This window comes from Microcaecilia unicolor, chromosome 6 (assembly GCF_901765095.1).
Source record: "Microcaecilia unicolor chromosome 6, aMicUni1.1, whole genome shotgun sequence".
NCBI classification, from domain to species: Eukaryota; Metazoa; Chordata; class Amphibia; order Gymnophiona; family Siphonopidae; genus Microcaecilia; species Microcaecilia unicolor.
Window position 1 is genome coordinate 121127721 of NC_044036.1, and position 22809 is coordinate 121150529.

Genomic DNA, 22809 nt, shown 5'->3' on the forward strand with positions numbered 1-22809 from the left:
ATGAGAGCCAGAGACTGGAGGTTGGGATGTAGAAGTGCCCCCTCGTTCTAAGTGATGAGGGTTGGAAAACACTCCAATCTCCACGGTTCTTCGGAGGACAACTCCAGAAGAAGAGGGAACCAGATCTGACACGGCCAGAAGGGCGCAATCAGAATCATGGTTCCGCGGGGTCTTGCTTGAGTTTCAGCAAAGTTTTCCCCACCAGAGGTATGGGAGGATACGCTTACAGAAGGCCTGTCCCCCAATGAAGGAGAAAGGCATCTGACGCTAGCCTGCCGTGGGCCTGAAGTCTGGAACAAAACTGAGGAACCTTGTGATTGAATTGAGTGGCAAAAAGATCCACCGAGGGGGTGCCCCATGCTCAGAAGATCTTCCTGGCGACAGCCATGTTCAGTGACCACTCGTGAGGTTGCATTATCCTGCAATTGTCCATTCACTGAAGTGAATTCCGAAAGTCAATGGACAGCTGGATCACATCTTCTAGATTCCCTGCAGCTTGAAACCACTGGAAAGCTAGGGTCCAGTGAGCCGATCTCATGTGAAGATATGCCATGGGAGTTACATGAACTGTGGAAGCCATGTGCCCCAGAAGTCTCAACATCTGTCGAGCCGTGATCTGCTGAGACGCTTGAACCCTGGAGGCTAGAGACAGAAGGTTGTCCGCTCTTGGCTCCGGAAGGTAGGCACAAGCTGTCTTCGTACACAACAGGGGCCCCAATGAATTCCAATTTTTGAACTGGGTTGAGATGGGACTTTGGGTAATTGATGACAAACCCTAGAAGCTCCAGCACTTGAAAAGTCATCCGCATGGAGCTCCTGCCTGGGAGGTGCTCTTCACCTGCCAATTGTCCAGATAAGGGAACACATGCACTCCCAGTCTGCGTAGGGACGCTGCAACAACTGCCAGGCACTTGGTAAATACCCTGGGCACAGACGCCAAGCCAAAGGGCAGCACACAGTACTGAAAGTGCTGCGTTCCCAGCCGAAACCGCAGATATTTCCTGTGAGCTGGAAGTATCGAAATGTGAGTGTAAGCGTCAAGTCCAGAGAGATTAGCTAATCATTTTCCTGAATCATGGGGAGAAGGGTGCCCAGGGAAAGCATCCTGAACTTTTCTCGAACCAGATATTTGTTCAGGCCCCTGAAGTCTAGGATGGGACGCATCCCCCCTGTTTTCTTTTCCACAAGGAAGTACCTGGAATAGAATCCCAGCCCTTCTTGCCCTGGTGGCAAGGGCTCGACCACATTGGCGCTGAGAAGGGCGGACAGTTCCTCTGCAAGTATCTGCTTGTGCTGGGAGCCGAAGGACTGAGCTTCCGGTGGGCAAATTGGAGGTTTGGTTTCAGGTTTGGTTTCCAGATTGAGGGTGTATCCTAACCGGACTATTTGAAGAACCCACCGATCAGAGGTTCTCAGAGGCCACCTTTGGTGAAAAAATTTTAACCTCCCCCCGACAGGCAGATCATCCGGCACGGACACATTTATGGTGGCTATGCTCAACTGGAGCGAGTCAAAAACCCGTCCCCGGTTTTTGCTGGGGAGCTGCAAGGGCCTGTTTAGGCGCACGACAAGAACGAGCGTGCTGTGGCAGAGCCTGAACCCGGCGTGCATTGGTCTCTTGGCAGCCTGTACCCGGTCTCCCGATGCCAACGCTGGTACCGGACCCAAAAAGCTTTTCTCTTTGGGCCTCTCGAGAAAGTTGAGTGCGCTTTTTCATTTTCAGGCACAACTTACAACTTTCCTGAAGATGGTCGGGCCCAAGGCACCACGAGTGCGGATAAGTGCCAGAGATGGTCCGGTTGCAGCGGGCGCATGGCTTGAAGCAGCTGGGCGTCTTCGATGACATCGCAGGAAAAATCGCCTCCGCAAAATCAAAGGACGCGATTGTGTCAGAAAAAAAGACACACAAAAAAGGGAAAAAATACCCGGTCGAGCGACCTAAGAACGGTCGCACGAAAAAAGAAAGGAAATTTAGAAAAATGAAAAAACTACGAAAGTAAAGGTTTTTTTTTAAACAACACCCGAAAGGGTAAAAACGATTTGAAGACAACTTCAACTCCGAAGGCCTAGGAAAAACATGAAGCGCTTGACAGAACTCTGTGTCTCCTCAGACGCGGAAAAGAAAGAACTGAGGAACGTGACTGAGCGATGGGCGGGAAACTACGCGCGCACATGCGCAGTTGGAGCGCTCCAGAAGAGACTTCTGTAGATTTCCTTGCTGAAAATCCTCCGGAGTTGACGTGACGTCACCCACACGTGAGAATATCAGCCTGCTTGTCCTCGGAGAATATCGCTTACAAAAATGTTAAGAACTAGCCCAAGAACGGAACCTTGCAGCACACCACTGGTAACATCTTTTCTTCAGAATGAGCTCCATTTATCACTAGCCTGTTACCACTCAATCCACTCAACCAGTTCCTAACCCAGTGAACCACTTTAGGGCCCATACCAAGAGCATTGTTTATTTATTGGTAATCTATACAGAACCGTGTCAAAGACTTGCTAAAATCTAAATACACTACATCTAGTGCTCTCCCTCGATACAACTCTCCAGGCACCCAAAGAAATCAATCAGATTTGTCTGTCTGCTCCACCCTCTCCCCCAGAGCGCTATGAAGTCACTTTTGATATGCTTGGAGGGGTACCTAGCAGTATCATTTGTGCCAACATGGATGAGCAGTAGGGTGTGGATTATTTTTTTTATTTGTCAAGGCTCTGCCTCCAGAGGGGAAGACAGCAAAAAGGGTATTTACCCACACAGGCAGGGCCGGCAGAATATGGTAAGCAGGATATGCATGGGGGGGGGGGGGGGGGGGGGGCACCAGAAATGGCACGTGCTAGACCAACTTATCTTCCCCTCTTCTCTCTACCCCCGTCCGTCTCCCTTACCTGCCCGGTCTAACTTAAATTTTGTGGGTTTTTTGTAAATAGGTTTCCATCGTGGGAGCGATTCAAACATGCTGTCTTTGGCCTCCTTGGCACTCTCCCTCTGCTGCCACAGTCCACCCAGGTGGAAACAGAAAGTTGCATCTGAGGTGGGGCGGACCATGGCAGAGGGAGAGTGCTGAGGAGGCGAAGGAAGTATGTTTGAATCACTCCCACGATGGAAACCCTCTGCTTAGGAAAAAAAAACCAAAACATATTTTAAGTTAGACTGGGCAGGCGAGGGAGACGCCAGAGGGTGGGGTGGAAGAAATAATCGGCTTGGAAAAAGGGAATGGGTGGGAGAATGGGGAGAGAGAAAGGAGACACTGGAATTGGGGGGGGGGGGGGGGGGGCACAGACATATGTTGCAGGGGGGCACCAGAGTCCCTAGCACCTGCCCTGCACACAGGCAGAAGCCCTTTTGCACCTCAGTCAGTCAACCCCAATGAACGAAAGCTCATAGGCTAATGCTCAGGGCCATAGAGAAATGTCCTCTAAATTCAACAAGGGTAAGGTCCATGGACGAAGCCTTAACAGTCAACTCTAGACAAAGGTCTTAACTTTGGGGCTGTTATGTCGGTCACAGACTGCAACCAAAGCAGTCAGGCCTGAAAGGAGAAATCCTGTTGCACCAGTCCAACCTGCGCCATCTGCTGCAGGAAGAACCACCGACAAGATCCAGGATGAACCGTTCATTATGCCAGTACATCACTGAATGAGTTCAGCTTCTCTATTGCCATCTGTTGATAGGGGAACATAATCCGTCTGGACTAGTCTAGAAAAATGAAAAGGGATAAAAGTTTCAACCTACCTGCATTGCAGCGATTGGTCCTCAATTCTGGGACAGGAGTCCAGTCATCTGCATTTGGATCGTACATTTCCCCACAGCTCAGGTCATCTGAGTGGCCATTGGATCCACCCACAACATACAGTTGACCCTGAAAGACATTAAATATAACTTACAATTCATGAACACAATAAAACAAAGTGCTAAGGTCTAGGGCTAGGACAAGGGTATTAGGCATCCTATATAAATCTTTAGGATTATAATCAGCCCCTCTCCCCCACCTGCGTCAATTAACTTTAAGGCATCCTTAGACTCCATCTTACCCCATCCCTCCCAGAACAATCCCATAAAACTGCATATCATACTTTTATATAGAACTTTATTTCAAAATTTATACTTCAGAGCAATTTCCAAAAGCCATTTACAACTCTATACACTCTTCTTGTAGAAGCAAATTTCACATCTTTGAAATTATATAAAGTAATGGATTTTTTTTTTGAGTAGTCTCCAACTTATCTCCTTAAAGCAGAGTAGACTAAAGGTTTTCTCACTTACAAAACACAGCCCAAGGGAATTCATGGCTTGATATATTAAAATCATCATCCTAAAGTAAACCCTAAATTTCACAAGATGCCTTGCAGTCTTTAAAGAATAGGTAAAATACAGACCCATTTTCCACACTGACATATATGTTGCTACAAATTTTACCACCTGCAGCTTTTTAAGGTTGCATTATAACGCTGTTTAAAATCACTACTGCATGCATTTCTAAGGTCCTTCTCAAACAGGAGTTATAGGTAAGTAACTGTCTTCTCCAAGGGCATGTAGGATACTAATATCCTCACATGAAGCAAACAACTACAGGCTGCCTTCAACAATAAAAAAAAAAAAAAAAAAGTGAATAAAATGATAGCTTTACAACAAGGCTTAACAAAGTAACCATCAAGCTTTTTTTTTTTTGTTTTTGAACAGCAGCCTGGATCAGAAAATAAAATGGGCTGGATTCTAGACCTCAAATTCTAGAGGACTGTCTGGCCAAACTGACCATCACGGTGCAAATCCTGGTTCACACAATGAGATGTGAATGCGTTAAGACAAGAACACGTTCCAGCTCTGCAGATCTCTTCTATGTAGGTCAATTTCAAGTGGACTACCAACATACATAAGTGAACTCACCATGTTTGCAGAAAGCCCAACTCACGAGCAAGGCCACATGCTGGCTTGCCTTACTTCATACCCCAACAACCTGATTAACCCATTCAAATGGAAACCTATACCATGGTTTGACCACTTCCAACTAGACTTCACTATTAACCTGATCACTCAGCTTAAGCACCAACCTCCTAAGCTTATAACCTCTGGGGGAAAATCAATGAATCCAGCTTCTGGACTGACTCCCTTACCCCTGGAATCCCTACACAAGAATCAATAAAATCTGTTTCGGATACTACAGTTAAATGAGTGTTGGATAAATTGCCCCTGTGACTACTAAAAGGGTCAAAACAATTCGAAAATCCCCTTGGTTCTCTGAAGAACTATCACAGCTGAAACAGAAATATAGACATCTTGAAAAGCAATGGAGAAAAAGCAAAACAACTGATAGATCCAAATGGAAACTTGACTCCCAACACCATAAACTAAAATAGCAGACGCCAAATGAAAATACTACAGCAGATTAGTTGGTCCAGACAACCTTGACAAACTATTCACCCTAGTCAAAAGCCTGACAGCCACCAAGTCTACTGACATATCGCATAAGAAGGCCCCTCTGCTAAAGAATTAGCAGACTTTTTTTTTTTTTTTTTTAGAACAAGATCGATCAAATCAGATCCGACTTAGACCAAAGCAACCCAACAGAGGAAACCTTTAAAAAAATCTCAAAATCAGGAGCCCATCCTACACACCAGACTCATATGAGGGGAACTAAAGTCAAATACGGGAAGCTTTTCCACCACTATCATTTCAAGAAGCAAAATCACTACTACTGAAATGCTCTCACTCACACTGCTTCCTGGATTACTACCCAGAATTCCTGTTCCAAACCACTTCGCCAGAGGTGGTTCAATGGCTAATAGACTGCCTTAACAAGCTACTTGAATCAGGATCTCTGGCAGCAGTATTTTGGGCTGTCTGGAGTCTCTTAATAATTTGGGCTTTACATCCTGCATAAATGGAGTTGCAATAGTCCAAATGACTCAAAACAAGTGATTGCACCAAATTATGGAATACCTCCCTTGGGAAGAAAGGTTTCACTCTTTTTAGCTTCCACATAGCATGGAACATCTTCTTTGTTACATCATTCATTCCAACAGACAAAGAACAATTGATCTTAGCCCCACTATTCCATAAGGGAATCACATTTCAGAAGATCTTCAACTCACTCTTCCCTGTATCAGGTGTCTCTCTGGAACTCTCTCACTTTAGCTGTTAGATCAGAGTCCAACTACCTCAGCTTCCGGAGGCGGCTAAAAACCTACTTCCCAAAGACTGCTATATAACATCTTCGTTAACTCCCCAAACGGACTAAAAACTATCAAATGGAAACAACCCACCCTCACCTCTATAGTATAACACATTACATCTAAACAAGTCTGTATTCACATAAGGTCCTAATTATAAACAAGACTGTATTCACATAAGGAGAAATTAGACCTTACCTGCTAATTTGCTTTCCTTTAATCCCTCCGGACCGGCCCAGGATTGGACTGATGGGTTGTGCTCGCCTACCAGCAGGTGGAGACTGAGAAAAAACTCTGACTCTAGATAGCTAATAAGAGCCCTGGTCATGTGACCTTAGCCTCAGTATTTGAATAACAAAGCAGAAAGGAAAGATCAGACCTATCTTCTGTGCCATGAGGAATATAAGCAGCCAGAAAGCACTAGCAAACAAAACGTGCTTATCATACGGCGGAGCCGTGATCTTGGGCTCACCAACAACTCATTGTAGAGCTGAGGTATGGCCAACTATGTACAGATTTATGAGCATATAAATATACGAATTTATTTCACTGTGAAAAGATATAAACAGGAAAACTTGCAGAATATTTAAGATATAGCCTTGTAACTTGTAGAACCTTTAAGCATTTTCTTAAGACTGTCTAACTCACAGAAATCGCTCTGTAGACGACAGTTTAAAATCTGTACACAGTAAAGTGGAATATATATATTCTGAAAGATACCACGGGAGGGGCCTGGGCCGGTCCGGAGCGATTAAAGGAAAGCAAATTAGCAGGTAAGGTCTAATTTCTCCTTCCTTAGCATCCCTCCGGACCGGCCCAGGATTGGACTGATGGGACGTAACAAAGCAGTAGTCCTAAGGGAGGGACCCCCGCAAACCAGCGGTGAGCACTCTTGATGCGAAGATGGCCTCCTGACGACACTGAACATCCAGCCTGTAATGCTTAGAGAACGAATGAAGAGAGGACCATGTCACCGCCTTACAGATTTCCGCTGGCGGAACCAAGGAGCACTCTGCCCACGAGGCTGCCTGTCCTCGAGTAGAATGAGCTTTAACCGTCTCCGGGACTGGTCTGCCTGATAAAAGGTAAGCAGACGCTATCATCTCCTTAATCCAGCGAGACAAAGTTGCCTTAGAAGCTGACAACCCTTTGCGGTGACCCGCAAAAAGAAGAAAGAGACGGTCCGAGCGACGGAAGTCTTCAGTAACCGCGAGATACCTTTTAAGGACTCTCTTAACGTCCAGAGTACGCAAGTTCCACTGCTCCTGTGTTCCTGAGGCCGATCCCAGTACCGGGAGAAAAACCGACTGGGAGAGATGAAAACGAGATAGCACCTTAGGCAAAAAGGAAGGAACTGGCCGAAGGACCACGCGAATTCCAGGAATGGAGATCTACAGGAAAAGCTTGCAACTCTGAGACCCTCCGAGCAGATGCAATAGCCACCAAGAACAGCGCCTTAAGCGTTAAATCCTTCAAAGAACAAGCTTGTAAAGGCTCAAAAGGAGGTTTTGTTAGAGTCGTGAGAACCAGATTGAGATCCCAAGATGGAAACACCGCCCTGACCGGAGGACGAAGAAGACTTACCCCCTTCAAAAAACGGACCACATCGGGAAGGCTGGCGACAGACTTACCCCGAATGCGACCTCTGAAACAGGAGAGAGCTGCCGCCTGCACTTTGAGTGAAGAAAGAGAAAGTCCTTTATCAAAACCTCGCTGCAGAAAATCTAACATCTGAGCCACGGACGCCCGGAAAGGGACAACGCCCGCCTCTGCACACCAAGCCTCAAAAATTCTCCAAGTACGAATATAGCTCAGAGAGGTGGAACGCCGACGAGAACGAAGCATGGTGGAAATCACAGGTGCTGAGAAACCCTTCTTAGCTAACCGGGCTCGTTCAAGACAAAATCGAGCCGGATCTGGATGTGGTACTGGTCCTTGCACCAGCAAGTCCTTGTGCACGGGAAGCTGAAGAGGAACCACTGCCGACAGACGTTGGAGATCCGCGTACCAAGGACGCCAAGGCCAGTCTGGAGCCACCAAAATCACTGGCCCCTCGTGTTCCTCGATCCTCTGTAGGAGACGACCTATTAGAGGCCATGGCGGAAACGCATAAAGAAGACCGGAGGGCCACTGCTGTAACAGAGCGTCTACCCCTGCCGCTCTGACATCCCTGCGGCGACTGAAGAACCGAGGGACCTTGGAGTTGAGCCCTGAGGCGAACAGATCCAGAACTGGAGTGCCCCAGCGTTGCACTATGCAGTGAAAGGCCTGATCGCTGAGAGCCCACTCCCCGGGATCGAGAGTGTGTCGACTGAGAAAGTCTGCCCGCACATTGTCGACCCCTGCTACATGCGAGGCTGATATGGCGGAGAGGTGAACCTCCGCCCACGCGAGGAGACTCTCCGCTTCTCGATACAAGAGACGACACCTCGTTCCTCCCTGGCGGTTGATGTAGGCCACTGCCGAGGCATTGTCTGAGAGGACTCGTACCGCCTTGCCTACTAGGAGATGACCAAAGTGCTGCAGGGCTAACCGAATCACCCTGGTCTCCAAGAAATTGATGGATTGAGCTGCTTCCAGCGGGGACCACAGCCCCTGGGTCCACTTGTCCAGGCAGTGAGCTCCCCAGCCCCGGAGACTGGCATCTGTTGTTAATGGTATCCACCGAGGAGACTCCAACGGCATTCCTGCCGAGAGATTCTTCATCCGTAGCCACCAGCAAAGAGAGCTGCGTTCTGGATGACGGAGTAACAACTTCATCTTGAGAGGATGTCGCTGAGAAGACCACCGGGAGAGCAGGGACCACTGAAGAGACCTCATGTGCAATCTGGCCCAGGGCACTACCTCTATTGTTGCTGCCATCGAACAGAGAACCTGCAGATAATCCCGAGCCGACGGGGTTTTCTGATGAAGTAATCCCAGAACCTGAGACCTGAGCTTCAAGACTCTTCCCTGCGGGAGGAAAACTCGACCCTTCTCTGTATCGAAGGTGACTCCCAAATACTCTAGTGACTGAGAGGGAACCAACCGGCTCTTGGCCAGATTCACTACCCAACCTAGGGACTGCAAGAAAGCTACCACTCGCTGAGTGACCTGACAACTCTCCTGATAAGACTTCGCTCTGATCAACCAGTCGTCTAAGTAAGGATGAACGAGGATTCCCTCTTTCCTGAGAGCCGCTGCCACCACTACCATAACCTTGGTAAACGTGCGTGGAGCCGTCGCGAGACCAAAGGGCAGAGCTCGAAACTGGTAATGCTTTCCTAGGATGGCAAAGCGCAAGAACTGGTGGTGAGCCGGACATATCGGGATATGCAAATAAGCCTCTGTGAGATCTAATGCTGTTAAATACTCTCCTTGGCGAACTGCCACTATGACGGAGCGAAGAGTCTCCATACGAAAGCTTGTGACTTTGAGCGCCCGATTGACAGCCTTGAGATCTAAAATTGGCCGAAAAGCATCTTCTTTCTTTGGGACCACAAAATAAATTGAATAGCGACCCCGCTTCTGCTCCGAGGGAGGAACTGGATAAATTGCTTGAAGATCTAAGAGCCTCTGCAGAGTCTCCCGAACCGCCCGCGCTTTGCAGCGAGCGACAGGGGGACTCCAGAAAGGCTTCTGCAATAGGCCTTGCGAACTCTAAGGCATAACCGTCTCGAACAACGTCCAAGACCCACTGATCCGAAGTAATGTGGACCCACCTCTGATAGAACTGTGAAAGACGAGCTCCCACAGGGACCAGTGGAGAGTCCTTCGCACCTTCATTGGGAAGCACGAGACGGGGAGCGAAAATTCGCAGAAGAAAATCTACCTGCTCTTCAGTAACCCCGAAAGGACTGAGTTCTGTTAAAAAATCGAGACCTCTGCGTCTGAGGACCCCTATCAGATAGAAATCTACGGAAAGGACGAATACCACGACGACCAAACAAAGCACCCCGACTAGGCAACCGAGGCCTATCTTCCGGGAGACGGGGAACTTTAGCGTCACCTAGAGACTGCACCAACTTATCCAATTCCTCTCCAAACAAGAAAGAGCCCCGAAAAGGGAATCTACTTAACTTAGATTTAGAGGCTGCATCCGCCGACCACCCTTTCAACCAGAGGGAGCGACGTGCAGCGACCCCCAAGGCCAAGGACTTAGAAGATGCCCTCAACAGATCATATAGGGCATCGGCTAAAAAGGCAGAGCCCGTCTCAATCTTGGCCACTTCTACATCAATAGCACCTAGATCATCCGAAGATCTATCCAAAACTCTTTCCGCCCAACGAAAACAAGCTCTGGCCACCAAAGAACCACAGATGGCGGCCTGCACTGCCAGAGAAGAAACATGAAAACTATTCTTTAGAAGAGTGTCTAGCCTCCTATCCTGAGCATCCCGCAGAGCAGTCCCTCCATCCACAGGGACCGTATTGCGCTTAGTAACCGCCGAGACCATGGCATCCACCACGGGAAGCTTAAGCAGAGCTCCATCCGCCTCCGGGACAGGATAAAGCCGATTCATAGATTTGGAGAAACGAAAAACGGCATCCGGGGCCTCCCATTGTGCCTTAATAACCTCCCAAATATCCTGATGCATAGGGAAAGTTTTAGAGGAAGACCTAGATCCCTTTATCAAAACATCAATCTTCCTCACCTCTGAGACAGGGAGCGGATCGTCAAAATGCAACGTTGAGGCTACCATGGAAATAAGTTCCTGCAAGTCCTCCTTGTGGAACACTCTAGCCACCGAGGGACCCTCCCCCTGTGACAAGGGCACTGAGTCTGAATCCAAGGAGGGAAAATCCTCCCAAGAAGGATCTGCTAGGTCCTGAAGACCCTCTTCTTCCTCTAAAAGGGGCATATCCAGATCCTGGTGAGAAAAAACATCCAACTGTGAGTCCCAATCCCTAGGTCTCTTGGGAGGGAGAACAGAGCTAACAGGATCCCCTGGCGCTGCTGCTCCTGCCTTGTCCTTCTGCATAAGAAAAGCGCGGTACATCTGCAGCACAAACTCAGGAGGAAATCCCCCTGCCTGAGTGCCTGCAGCCTGCACCATCGCCCCTGATTCTGGATTCCCTAAGGCCCCTGAAGTGCGGGAAAGAGACTGACCCCCCGAAGGAGAAACCGGAGGAGGAACCAAAATGGCCGCCGTTCGCGCCAAACTTCCAGCACCACCCCCCCCCCCGATACCGCGCCTGAGGCCTCCGCACTCAGCGGCAAAGATAACGAGGGAGAAGGAAGAACCGCCGCACTGGCCCCCGAAACCGACGAAGGGACGGAGGAATCATGCGCTGTGCAGTACTTACAAGCGCCGGAGGAATTAACTCCCCGACGCTGACATACAGAACATCGTTTCAACTTTTCCGACATATTGAAGTAAGACACGTGCACGCGCCGGCGCCTTTTTTTTTTTTTTTTTTAATGCTCCCCAAGAAAAAAATAGCGATAGCTTCAGCAAAATAAACAGAAATAAATTCTGGCCCCAATCAATAGACTGCAAGTTCTACTTAGGCTGGCTGTTTGTCTTAGAGCTCTTTTCTTTTTTTTTTTTTTTTTAACAGCTGCCTCAAACAAAGCTCAATGCTCGTTAGGTCAGAGGGGAAAAAAGATTCCTCTTTTAAATTACACTGGCTGCCTCTCCCAAAGGCGAACACCTTTCCTCAGAAAGGGTGGCCCTTTCCTCTTATTTTTTTTTTTGAAGTATATATTTTTAATAATTATCACTGCACAGGAGGGAGATGGGGAGGAAGGGGGGAGGGACTCGGGACACTCGAGTGTAACACCCCAGAGGCTACAAATAATGATAATCTGGGAAAAGCCTCTAATCAATACTTCTCAGGCACAGAAAAGAAGATACACAGAAAAGAAACCTATATATTAGAGAAGAGACTAATGGGCTCGCTTCCTACCTGCTGGGAGACTGAGAAAATACTGAGGCTAAGGTCACATGACCAGGGCTCTTATTGGCTATCTAGAGTCAGAGTTTTTTCTCAGTCTCCACCTGCTGGTAGGCGAGCACAACCCATCAGTCCAATCCTGGGCCGGTCCGGAGGGATGCTAAGGAATGTCCCCTTACCTATATTATACCAATGTTATTCCACCTTGGTTGCAAACAGCCCACCATGCCCCGATACTAAGCTGTGCCACCTGCCATCAAGAACCATCAAAACCCGACGCTGCCAGAGAAGAAGGAACTAGCAGTAAGCTGCAGGAACCACTGAGTCAACAGTAATTACAGATTTACAGTTGTACTCACCCTAAATCAGTAGCGAGAAAGCAGTTTTGCGAGGAATACACTGGATTTTAACAGTGTTCAACCTTCTCATTATATTACACAAGTCTTATAGCCCACAAATACCATGTTATGGTTCACTGCAGGTAACATAAGGCTGAACCAACCATTCAGAAATTCACATAATAGATTATACTAAACAATACATTTGACAAACCTTTGTAACAAAAAACTTTTAGTACAGCCTGCAAAGATTACATTACAATAGTTGATCCTTGACAATATTAAAGTTTGAACTACTAATCAAAATGTAGGGGGATCAAAATATTTCCTTACAAGCCTAAGTCTCTTTAACAAGAAAAAACATTTCTTTATAACAAAATTTGTAAGAGGCTTCAGACTAATAGTACTATCCACCTCAACCCCCAGTATTCAAAATGATTTTTCAAAAGAAAATCTGTTCCAATTATAAGTTGTTGGAAGTGCATAGCTGCCCGGAGCAGTACCTTTATGTTTTTGTGAGGAAGGAGAAGCTAGGGGCGGGGAAGGACCTGGCACCTCCAGGTGTATCCCAAGGCACCAGCCTAAGCACCCCTGCTCTCAACTGAAGGAGAAATCCAAACAGGAGCCAATAATCCCTGAAGAGACCAGAAGCTGTCTGGAGACTGTCCACTGCCTGCTGGAGATAAAGGAATATTGACCACCAGAATGTTTACCATCCTAGAAGACAGCATTCAGTTTGCTGTACTCTATCTACACTTGCTGGTAGATAAATCATAAACCACAAGATTCTGGATTCAAATGCTGCTGACAAGTAAGTGACCCACACATCAGCCTCTGATAAGATGGCTAAGTCTTGAGCCTGTGGTGAGAGACTAGATGAAAATATCTGTACGTCTGTGCGAAACTATGCATTTATTGCACAATATACAACTGATGAATAGCAATGTGTGCCAACAGCATGGCCTCCCTGGAATACTAACTTACACAGAGGTCCAAGATCCGTAATCTTCACCAGAAGTACCGAAAAATTTCCTTGATGTCTTCATGGCTACTTCAGAGTTCCAAACACAGCGAAGGCTGCTTCAACCATGACAAAGTATGAGCACTGGACTTTTCTGAAATGAAGTGCTGGTTGGACTTGTCATTTCACATCCACTTTCTTGGAAGCAGGTTGTAGTGGAGTTTACCACATTGATGATATCTTGCATGAATCCAAGAATTGTTTAGTTTCTTATAAGAATATACCACCTTTTGTAAAATTCAAAGCAGTTTACAATAATTAAAATACATAATATAGACAGTGCAACTGTAAGAAGCCTTTGGGGGTTTAACCTTTAGGAGGAAAAAGGCATCCATCTATGGTTCTGCTTCTTGCTATAGTGAGGACATCTCCATACCATGAACTGAACAAGATGTCTTCATAAGGAAACTTATTCCTTGCTGGAAATGGGGGATAGATTAGAAGATATTCCTTTGAGTCTAACCCAGAAGGGTAAAGTCTAGATTTAAGAACTCCTTCAGTCCACTTTGCAAAATGCTGAAGCCTGGAGACAAAGGTGGCATCGAGTGTGCAGTTTCAGGCTCTGAATCAAGAATGGTGTATTGAGGTTTCTCTGCACGAGTTACCCCACTCAGTTGAGAAGGCATTTATATTTTCCTTCTTAAGCTCATGCAACTTGCTGGAAAAAATCTAGTTGTTCCGGTAGAGGTAGTGAAGCATGTGAAGATTCATCTGCCACAGTCACCAGTACTAGAGTCTGACAAAGTACATACTACTATTGTGCAGAGGAGTCCTGAACAAGTGAGGCAGAAGAATCCAGTTAGTAAGACAAAGATATTGTGCACTGATGTGTATCTGATCTGTACTATGTTTGTCCAGAAAAAAAGACTATGCTGCATCGAGGTCTTGGCACAAACATTTTGAGGTAGTGGTTTGTGCTGCAATCGCATGGTTCTGTTCCTGGGAAAAACTTGAGATCTTTAGCGCTGATGTGGTTCCCACCTTCTCCTCTGGCCTGTGCAAGCACTTAGGCTTTGCACTGAGTCTACAAACCTCCAGGGAACTATGCAGCACTTTAATACCTGGCAGTCACCTTTGTTGGGTGGCTGGACTGTGACTGTACCAAGGTACAGACAACAGTCCCATCAGACTTTCCCCTCAAACTTGGTGGATACATGCAACGGCCTCCCGGTGGAGGTCGTGGAGATGAAGGATGCGTCAGAGTTTAAGAAGGAGTGGGATCTCTTAGCAAAAGGAGTTAGTGGTTACTGAGGATGGGCAGACTGGATGGGCCATATGACCCTTATCTGCTGTCATGTCTCTATGTTACTTGTAGTCGGCCTCTCTCTGGGTAGAGACTGCCCTCTTCTCATCCTCCTTCACTTGAAGCAGCCTCTCTTCAGCTTCACATGTTCCAAAGGTGGCTGAGACAAGAGAATATTCACATTCTGCTCGATTACGGTTGGAGCTCAAGCAGATCAAACACTTGGAATATGTGTCAAAGTTTTGAAATCCTGAGTCTGGCAACATGTTAAGAACAAATTGAGTAAAAGTGAACTTATTATTTATTTTTTAAAGGAGGAAAAAAACAGATCACCAGAGGTTAAAAAAAAAAAAAAAAAAAAAAAAAAAAAAAAGAAAATCTCAAAGCACATCCATTTATCAAAGCATAAAAACAAAATGGAGCCAAGGAGACTGCTCTGTAATGCAAGGCCACACAGGTTCAGAATTTTACATTAAATTCTAAGCTTGACAATTCTGCTTGCTAACAAAATGCTATATACCAATATAAATGGTTACATCGCACCTCAAGCAGACTCAAGTTTATAATTACTGGACAGTGATCAAGTCCTGATAGGAATCTTTAGAAGATAAAAGTTCTGTCATATGGCAGAACATGTTCTACTGAGGAAATAAAGAATGTTTGTATAGCTAATGGATGCTGGGATATGGCTTTTGCCCAGACACATTGAAATATTCAATACTAGTAAAAAAAGGTCCGTTTCTTAACGCAATGAAACGGGCGCTAGCAATGTAATGAGTTCCTGCCATTGTTTCCACGGTTGTATTCTGAATATAATTGTTGTTTACATGTGTAAGATTTCTTTATATACAATATTTTGTGTAAACTGTGTTACAATGTGGTAAAAGTTTTCCTTGTTCAGGCCCTTCAATCAGTTTAACAATCACATCAGAAGAGCTCCTTACTCGTGAGAATGCAACATACAGTTGCCCATGTGAGAGACAGAGTGACAGTGTGTTTTACAGACAGTGTAAGAGAGAGATAGACAGAGTGACAGTGTGTGTGTGTGAGTGACAAAGTGATTAAAGGTTTGTCTTCCCTTCCGTTCTGTGCACTTGCCTCCACTGATGTTCATACCTCCCTGTATATGATTGTTTGTTAGAGATTCAATTCACTCCACTTCCCTCCTCCAAGTTCCGTTCTGTCTGATTGGTGAGGGCGGGGACAGTGAAAGCCAATAAAACACTGAACTACAGACTTACGAACTCTACACTGCCACAGTGCCAAGGAGTCAGCTTCAGAATGTTGGAGGTGCTTTTCATTATATAGGAGATAGCTCATAAGGCACATCTTCTGCGACTTCAAGAACTGTAGACTTGCTTCTCAGTTACAGAATATTGACATTTTTGTAAATGCATCAGCAGGAAAAAATGAGTGGTCTGGCTACAATTCCATACAGTTTTGCTTAAAAAAAACCCCCACACATTTTTAGCACAGCAATGACTAACAGAATGTAACCAGTGTACCAAAAACCATAAAGGAAGGCTGAAAACCAAACTAAGTGAAACTACTTACCGAGGAGCAATCCTGAGGAATGTCCTCAAGCTGAAGAAAAATTAAGGCACTAATTTGTAGTCCAGTGGCATGCGAAGATAGCTTTGAACTAACCCATGTAGACATGAAGCTGAAGGCACATAACCTGTGTAGCTGTTTCTAGTTTGTTATAAAAAAGAATGTTCCTAACAGATACACCCAAGTATTCCCCTAGAAGCTTCATATTATTCAGCATAGATGCAGGAACTAATTACAATTTTGCTGATAGGACTGATATTAAGAGCAGCTATGGTCAACCTTCAAAACTTCTAAAACTTTGGGGCCCTGAACACAACTTTTGGCTGCTCATTTTTATATCCAGCCAAATGTTATGCATTTAGAAGGAGGAGGGTTGGAATAAATTCCAGGGGCATATATATATTAAAATAAAAAATAAATAAAAAAAAGTTACCAGATAGCACTGATACCAATATTGAACAGTGAAGTTGGATCACACAAAAAGATGTCCCAAAGTGGACAGCTGATTATATTCAGTGGTCTGACAACCACCTTAGTCTGCTAAATGTTTCACTTGTCTATTGTCAGATACTGACTTCACTGAATATCAACTCCAAAGTGTCCATCTTTTTCCCTTATTTCCCAATAGAGCTGCATTCAAGGCACATTGGAAGACACAGACACTGCTTCCTCAAGAGTTCTCATGAACCTCTGCATAGATACAGCTTTATCTTTTCTAAACAGAAGCTTTTATGAAATCCTCTACTTAGGACAGTCTTGAAAAATCAAGATTCAAGATTAAAAACCAATTAGAAATATTACAATATATAAAATAAGTGTCATACCATTAACACTGCCATCTGAAATCGAGCTCTTGGTGTTCTCATTGGAGCAATGAAAGTCCAGCTGTCTTTTTGTGGACAGTAGCATTCAACTGTGCGCAGACATTCCTCCCTGTTGTAACCACCTGATTAAAAAAAAAAGAAATCCTATTTCAACCAGTTTTCAAAATACAAGACCAAATGTTAAGCACATTAAAAATAACATATTGAGTTGTAATCTTTTGACTTAAGAATTAAGGCTAACCAGTTCACTTTGCCAGAACATCAAAAATAGATGCATCAGGCCTCAAATCTTAATCAGGTCGAAAAAAGAAAAAAATTGCTTCCCTGTAATGGGAGTTCTTTGTAGACAGCAGAGAAATGCAGCTACAAATGAGGTCATCCCTGATATTTTCTGATGAATCTCTCTGCTCTCCGAAAGCACATGAAATCAGGAGGGCCACCTGAGCACGTCAGAACACTTCTTAGAGGTTAGAAAGGTAATCAGCCATATAAGTGGATAAACCTAGAGGCCTTTGCTGGATTCTGCTGAATTCCATGCATACATACAGGAAATCCATTTTGAAAAAGCCGGTAGTGATTGCAGCTCCTGCTAGCTATAGATCAATCTCAAATTTACCACTAGCATCTAAGATCACTGAATAGGATTGTTCATAATGACATTTCCAGACAATACCGCCTTACCTCTAAAACAGGGTTTAAGGATACAGTATTGAAACTGCATTAACAGGAATGCTCAATGAAATTTATTTACACATTTATACAGGTAAGAAAATCCTGCCCATTTCATTAGATAAAGCTTTTGGCCTATAACCCCTTCCTGGCCTGACCTCTTCCCACCTGTAGACCACTCTGTGCCCATGGAATCCAAATAAGCACAAGAGTAAGTAATGTTTACCACCAAAAGAGGTCAAACATGTAAACATTATCTATAAAATGGAAAACTTGAAACTAAATATGACCTTTTTTGGTGGTAAAGTGGCATTACTCACTTGTAAGCAGGTATTCTCTGAGGAAGGAGGACAATGGAGCCTGGTGCAGGAACATCCCCAGCTTCTTTTCCAGCTTTTGGGAGTTCTACTGCACACGTGCCATCCTGCCCACTGTGACTGTGCAGGACCTAACCAGTCTATTAGAAAGATAATAAAATACAACTCCTAGGGGAGGAGGTCAGGACATGTGTAAATGTGTCTGTTCAAGAATAGTGAGATGTGAATATGAACTGACCACACTGCAGCTCTGCAAATCCCCTGAATGCTGGTCTCAAGTGGGCTACTGACAGATGTAAGCTGTGACATTACTTTCTAGTATCAGCACAGCATGGACATTAAGGAAATGCAGTCTGCCAGCCAATTAGATACTGCCCTTATGTTGTTGCACCTAGTTTATAGGAAACCCCCAACGCAAGCATTAAGCCAAAACAAGTCGGGCATTTAGCACAGTGTTTTCAACCATGACGGATCAACAATGGACAGTGATAGTATCTTTCTCTATCATTTATGGACTTTGGCAACCCACCATACTATCCGAATTGCTTTTATGTGATGTTGTAATTGATGCGACTACATATTTGATTGTAGACATAACGGTATTACAGAACTGTTTAGAATAAACCACTGTTTGACTAAAAGGATCACCTGATTCTGAATGCAGATAAAACTTTGTTGGATTTTCAGTAATAGGAATGAGCCCTCAGTGCCACTTTTTAGGTAAAGCAAAGTTACTCACCAGTAGGACGTGTTTTCTGAAGACAGGACAACACATTCTCACATATGGGTGATGTCATCCGATGAAGCCCCGGTGTGTACACTACCCATAAGAACATAAGAGTAGCCATACAGAGTCAGACCAATGGTCCATCTAGCCCAGTATCCTGTTTCCAACAGTGGTCAAGCCAAGTCACAAGTACCTGGCAGAAACCCCAAATCGCTCCATGCTACCAATCCCAGGGCAAGCAGTGGCTTCTCCATATCTGTCTCAACAGCAGACTCTGGACTTTTCCTCCAGGAACTTGTCCAAAACTTTTTGAAACCCAGATACACTAACTGCTGTTACTACATCCTCCAGCACTGAGTTCCAGAGTTTAACTATTCATTGAGTGAAAAAATATTTCCTGCTATTTGTAAAAGTATTTCCATGTAGCTTCCTTGAGAGTCTCCTAAGTTTTGTACTTTTGGAACGAGCTAAAAAAAAATGGTTACTTCTACTTGTTCTACATCACTCAGGATTTTGTAGACCTCAATCATATCTCCCCTCATCTGTCTTTTCCAAGCTGAAGAGCCCTAACCTCTTTAGCCTTTCCTCATATGAGAAGAGTTCCATCCCCTTCATCATTTTGGTCGCTCTCCTCTGAACCTTTTCTAATTCCCAGCTTTCGATTGCTTTAAGAAGCCTTTGTCAGCATTCTGCCGCACACACGAGTGCCTTCTCTCCACGCATGATCGCCTGGTACCAGTAGCATAATATCAAAGCAAAAGAATACAACTCCTAGGGGAGAAGGGAGGGAATGTGAGAATATATGTCTTGCTGTCCTCAGAGAACATCTGCTAAAGGTAACTTTCATTTCTCTGAGGACAAGCAGGACAGTTTCTCACATATGGGAATCCCAAGATACCAGGCTAACCGAAAAATCAAGGGGCTTGCAATAGCAATGCCAACCAGAACCAAGTAACCTGAAACTATATACAGTCTAGTTAAGGTGCAGCCTGACAGAAGAAAATGGACCTAGGAGGGTGGAATGGGATTCTAGACACCAAACAAATTATGCCGGATTGTGACCAAACCAGCTAATACGTCAGGTATACTGCTCAAGTGAATGTGTGGCCTGAAGACCATATTGCAGCTCTGTAAGTCTCCTCAATGGAAGCTGATGTGGATTACTGATACAGCCATGGCCCCAATGACATGGGTCGTGAAATACCCCTCTCCAGGGTCAGACCAGTCTAAGCATAAGTGAAGGAGATGCAGTGTGCTAGCTGGATAAAATGCATTTAATGATGGCTGCCCACATCCTGTTCAGGTCAAGGGAAACAAAAAGCTGAGTGGACCGTCTATGGGTTTTAGTCTGCTTCAGGCTGAAGGCCAAAGCTCATCTACAGGCCAAGGTGTGCAGTGCGTTCTCACCAGGATGGACATGAGACTTGGGAACATGCTGGCAGGATGACTAACTGGTTACGATGGAACTGACACCACCCTAGGAAGGCACTTAGGATGAGTACGGAGAACTAATCTTAAGATGTAAAGATGTATAAGGCAGATTAGCTACTAGGGCCTGTCACCAAAACAAAACTTTCCAGATGGGAAAATTAGGTTCTTACCATGATAATTTTCTTTCCTTTAGTCATAGCAGATGAAGCCATTACGTATGGGTTGTGTCCATCAACCAGCAGGGGAAGATAGAGAGCACTCAACTTTTCACAGTGCCTCATGGCCAGCTAGCTCCACTGCCTCTTCAGTATTTGAAGCTTCCAAAGCAGTATGGCAAACTGCAATGGGAATAACATGAACTTTCTTCACAGCAAACGATGGCCCCTTAACAAGGGCATAAACTCAAAAAAGGAGGGAATGAACTCATCCTCCTGGAGGGAATAAACTCGTCCTCCACTTTGTATAAACGGAGGGAATACTTGCATCCTCCTGGAGGGAATAAACTCATCCTCCCAAAACATGAACTGGAGGGAATGAACTCATCCTCCTATAACTGTAACAAGAATCCTGAAAACTGTTTTCCGACTCCCCAAGGAAGGAATATAACTTCAGGAAACAAGAACAGCACCTAAAATCAGAATCACTGCAATACAATCATACAGGGAGGGCTCATGGCTTCATCTGCTATGACTAAAGGAAAGAAAATTATCATGGTAAGAACCTAATTTTCCCTTCCTTGTCGTCAAGCAGATGAAGCCATTACGTATGGTATGTAACAAAGCAATCCCTAAATAGGGTGGGAACAAGTCACACCACGCGCTAGCACCTGTGCTCCAAAACACGCATCCCTCCTGGCAGCCACATCCAGCCTGTAATGTCGGGCGAAAGAGAGCTTAGAAGTCCATGTTGCAGCACTGCAAATCTCATGAAGAGAGAGTGCTCCAGTTTCCGCCCAGGAAGAGGAAATCGCTCTTGTGGAATGTGCCTTAAAGGCTTCAGGCGGAGCCCGGCCAGACAGCAGATATGCTGAAAAGATAGCTTCTTTGAGCCAACGGGCAATAGTAGCTTTAGACGCTGAAGACCCTCTGCGAGGACCTGCAAACAGCACAAAAAGATGATCAGAGGTCCTGAAAGAATTTGTAATTCGCAGATACTGCAACAGAGTCCTGTGCACATTCAAAAGGTGCAACTGCCCAAATGAATCTGGAAACTCCTCATCAACAAAGGAGAGACGAAAAACAGGCTGGTTTAGGTGAAACGCTGAAACCACCTTAGGCATAAAGGAAGACACGGTCCAAACCGTTACCCCTGACTCTGAGAATTGCAGAAAAGGGTCTCTTACAGGACAGCGCCTGGAGCTCTGACACCCGTCTCGCCGAGGTAATGGCCACTAAAAAGACGGCCTTCAGTGTCAAATCTTTCTCTGAAGCATGCCGGAGCGGTTCAAAGGGAGCCCCTGAAGGGCCTTCAATATTAACCCCAGGTTCCAAGCTGGACAAGGTGCCCGCACGGGAGGACGGAGCCGAAGCACCCCTCTAAGAAACCGTGCCACATCTGGATGAGCAGCTAAGGACACGCCTTCAACCTTGCCATGCAGGGAGGCCAATGTTGCCACTTGCACCCGCAGGGAAATATAGGCCAAGCCTTTGTGTACACCATCCTGCAAAAAGTCCAGAATCGGCGAGACAGGAGCCCGCAACGGAGAAAGCGTTCTTGAAACACACCAGACTTCAAACTGGCGCCAAATCCTGGTCATAAGCCACGGAAGTGGAGCGCTTACGGGCCTGCAGGAGAGTGGAAATTACCTTATTTGAGTAGCCTTTCTCTCTCAATTGCGCCCTCTCAATCGCCATGCCATAAGAACAAAGTGGCAGGCATCCTCCATGGCCACCGGACCCTGTGACAACAGGTGCGGAACCAGAGGTAACGGAAAGGGAGCCTCCAACAGCATCTGTCGGAGGTCCGCACACCAAGGCCTCCTGGGCCAATCCGGGGCGATGAGCACCACTTCTCCTGGATGCAGCCGAATCCGCAGGAGCACTCACCCTATCAAGGGCCACAGAGGGAAGACATACAGCAAGCCCAGGGGCCAGGGTTGAGCCAAGGCATCCAACCCGGCAGAGCGAGGATCCCTCCGTCTGCTGAAGAAGCACGGGACTTTGGCATTGGAACTGGTCGCCATAAGATCCATCACTAGCTTGCCCCATTTGGCACATATCTGCAGAAATACATCGTCTGCTAGTTCCCACTCCGCTGGATCGATCTGATGCCTGCTTAGATAGTCGCCTTGCACGTTGCTCTGACCTGCAATGTGAGCTGCTGACAGGGACTGTAGATGCAGCTCGGCCCAGTGGCAAATTTGTTCGGCCTGCGCGGCTAGAGCTCTGCACTGAGTGGCGGCTTGTCGATTTATGTAGGCCACTGCTGTCGTGTTGTCCGACATCGCTCAGACAGCCAATCCTTCCAGGGTCACTTGAAAGGCCAGAAGAGCCAGAAACACCGCTTTCAACTCCAGGCGGTTGATAGACCACTCCGACTCGTCGGGCGTCCACAGACCCTGGGCATGTGCGCCCCAGCCCTTCAGGCTGGCATCTGTCACCACTAAGCACCAATCGGGAAGCGCCAGCGGCATTCCCCACC

The 22809-nt window shown here is 45.9% G+C and overlaps 1 protein-coding gene across 2 annotated transcripts in view; it reads right to left on the reverse strand.

Annotated features, from left to right (window-relative positions):
- The window catches only part of IVNS1ABP (influenza virus NS1A binding protein), a 124942-nt gene that overhangs the window by 25304 nt on the left and 76829 nt on the right, over window positions 1-22809 (reverse strand). For both annotated transcript variants that reach the window (XM_030206675.1, XM_030206674.1), the window contains exons 11-12: window positions 17026-17147; window positions 3737-3863 (exon numbers count right to left, since the gene is read on the reverse strand). In XM_030206675.1, coding sequence (XP_030062535.1) covers window positions 3737-3863; window positions 17026-17147 — 249 coding nt within the window. The remainder of the gene's footprint in view (window positions 1-3736; window positions 3864-17025; window positions 17148-22809) is intronic.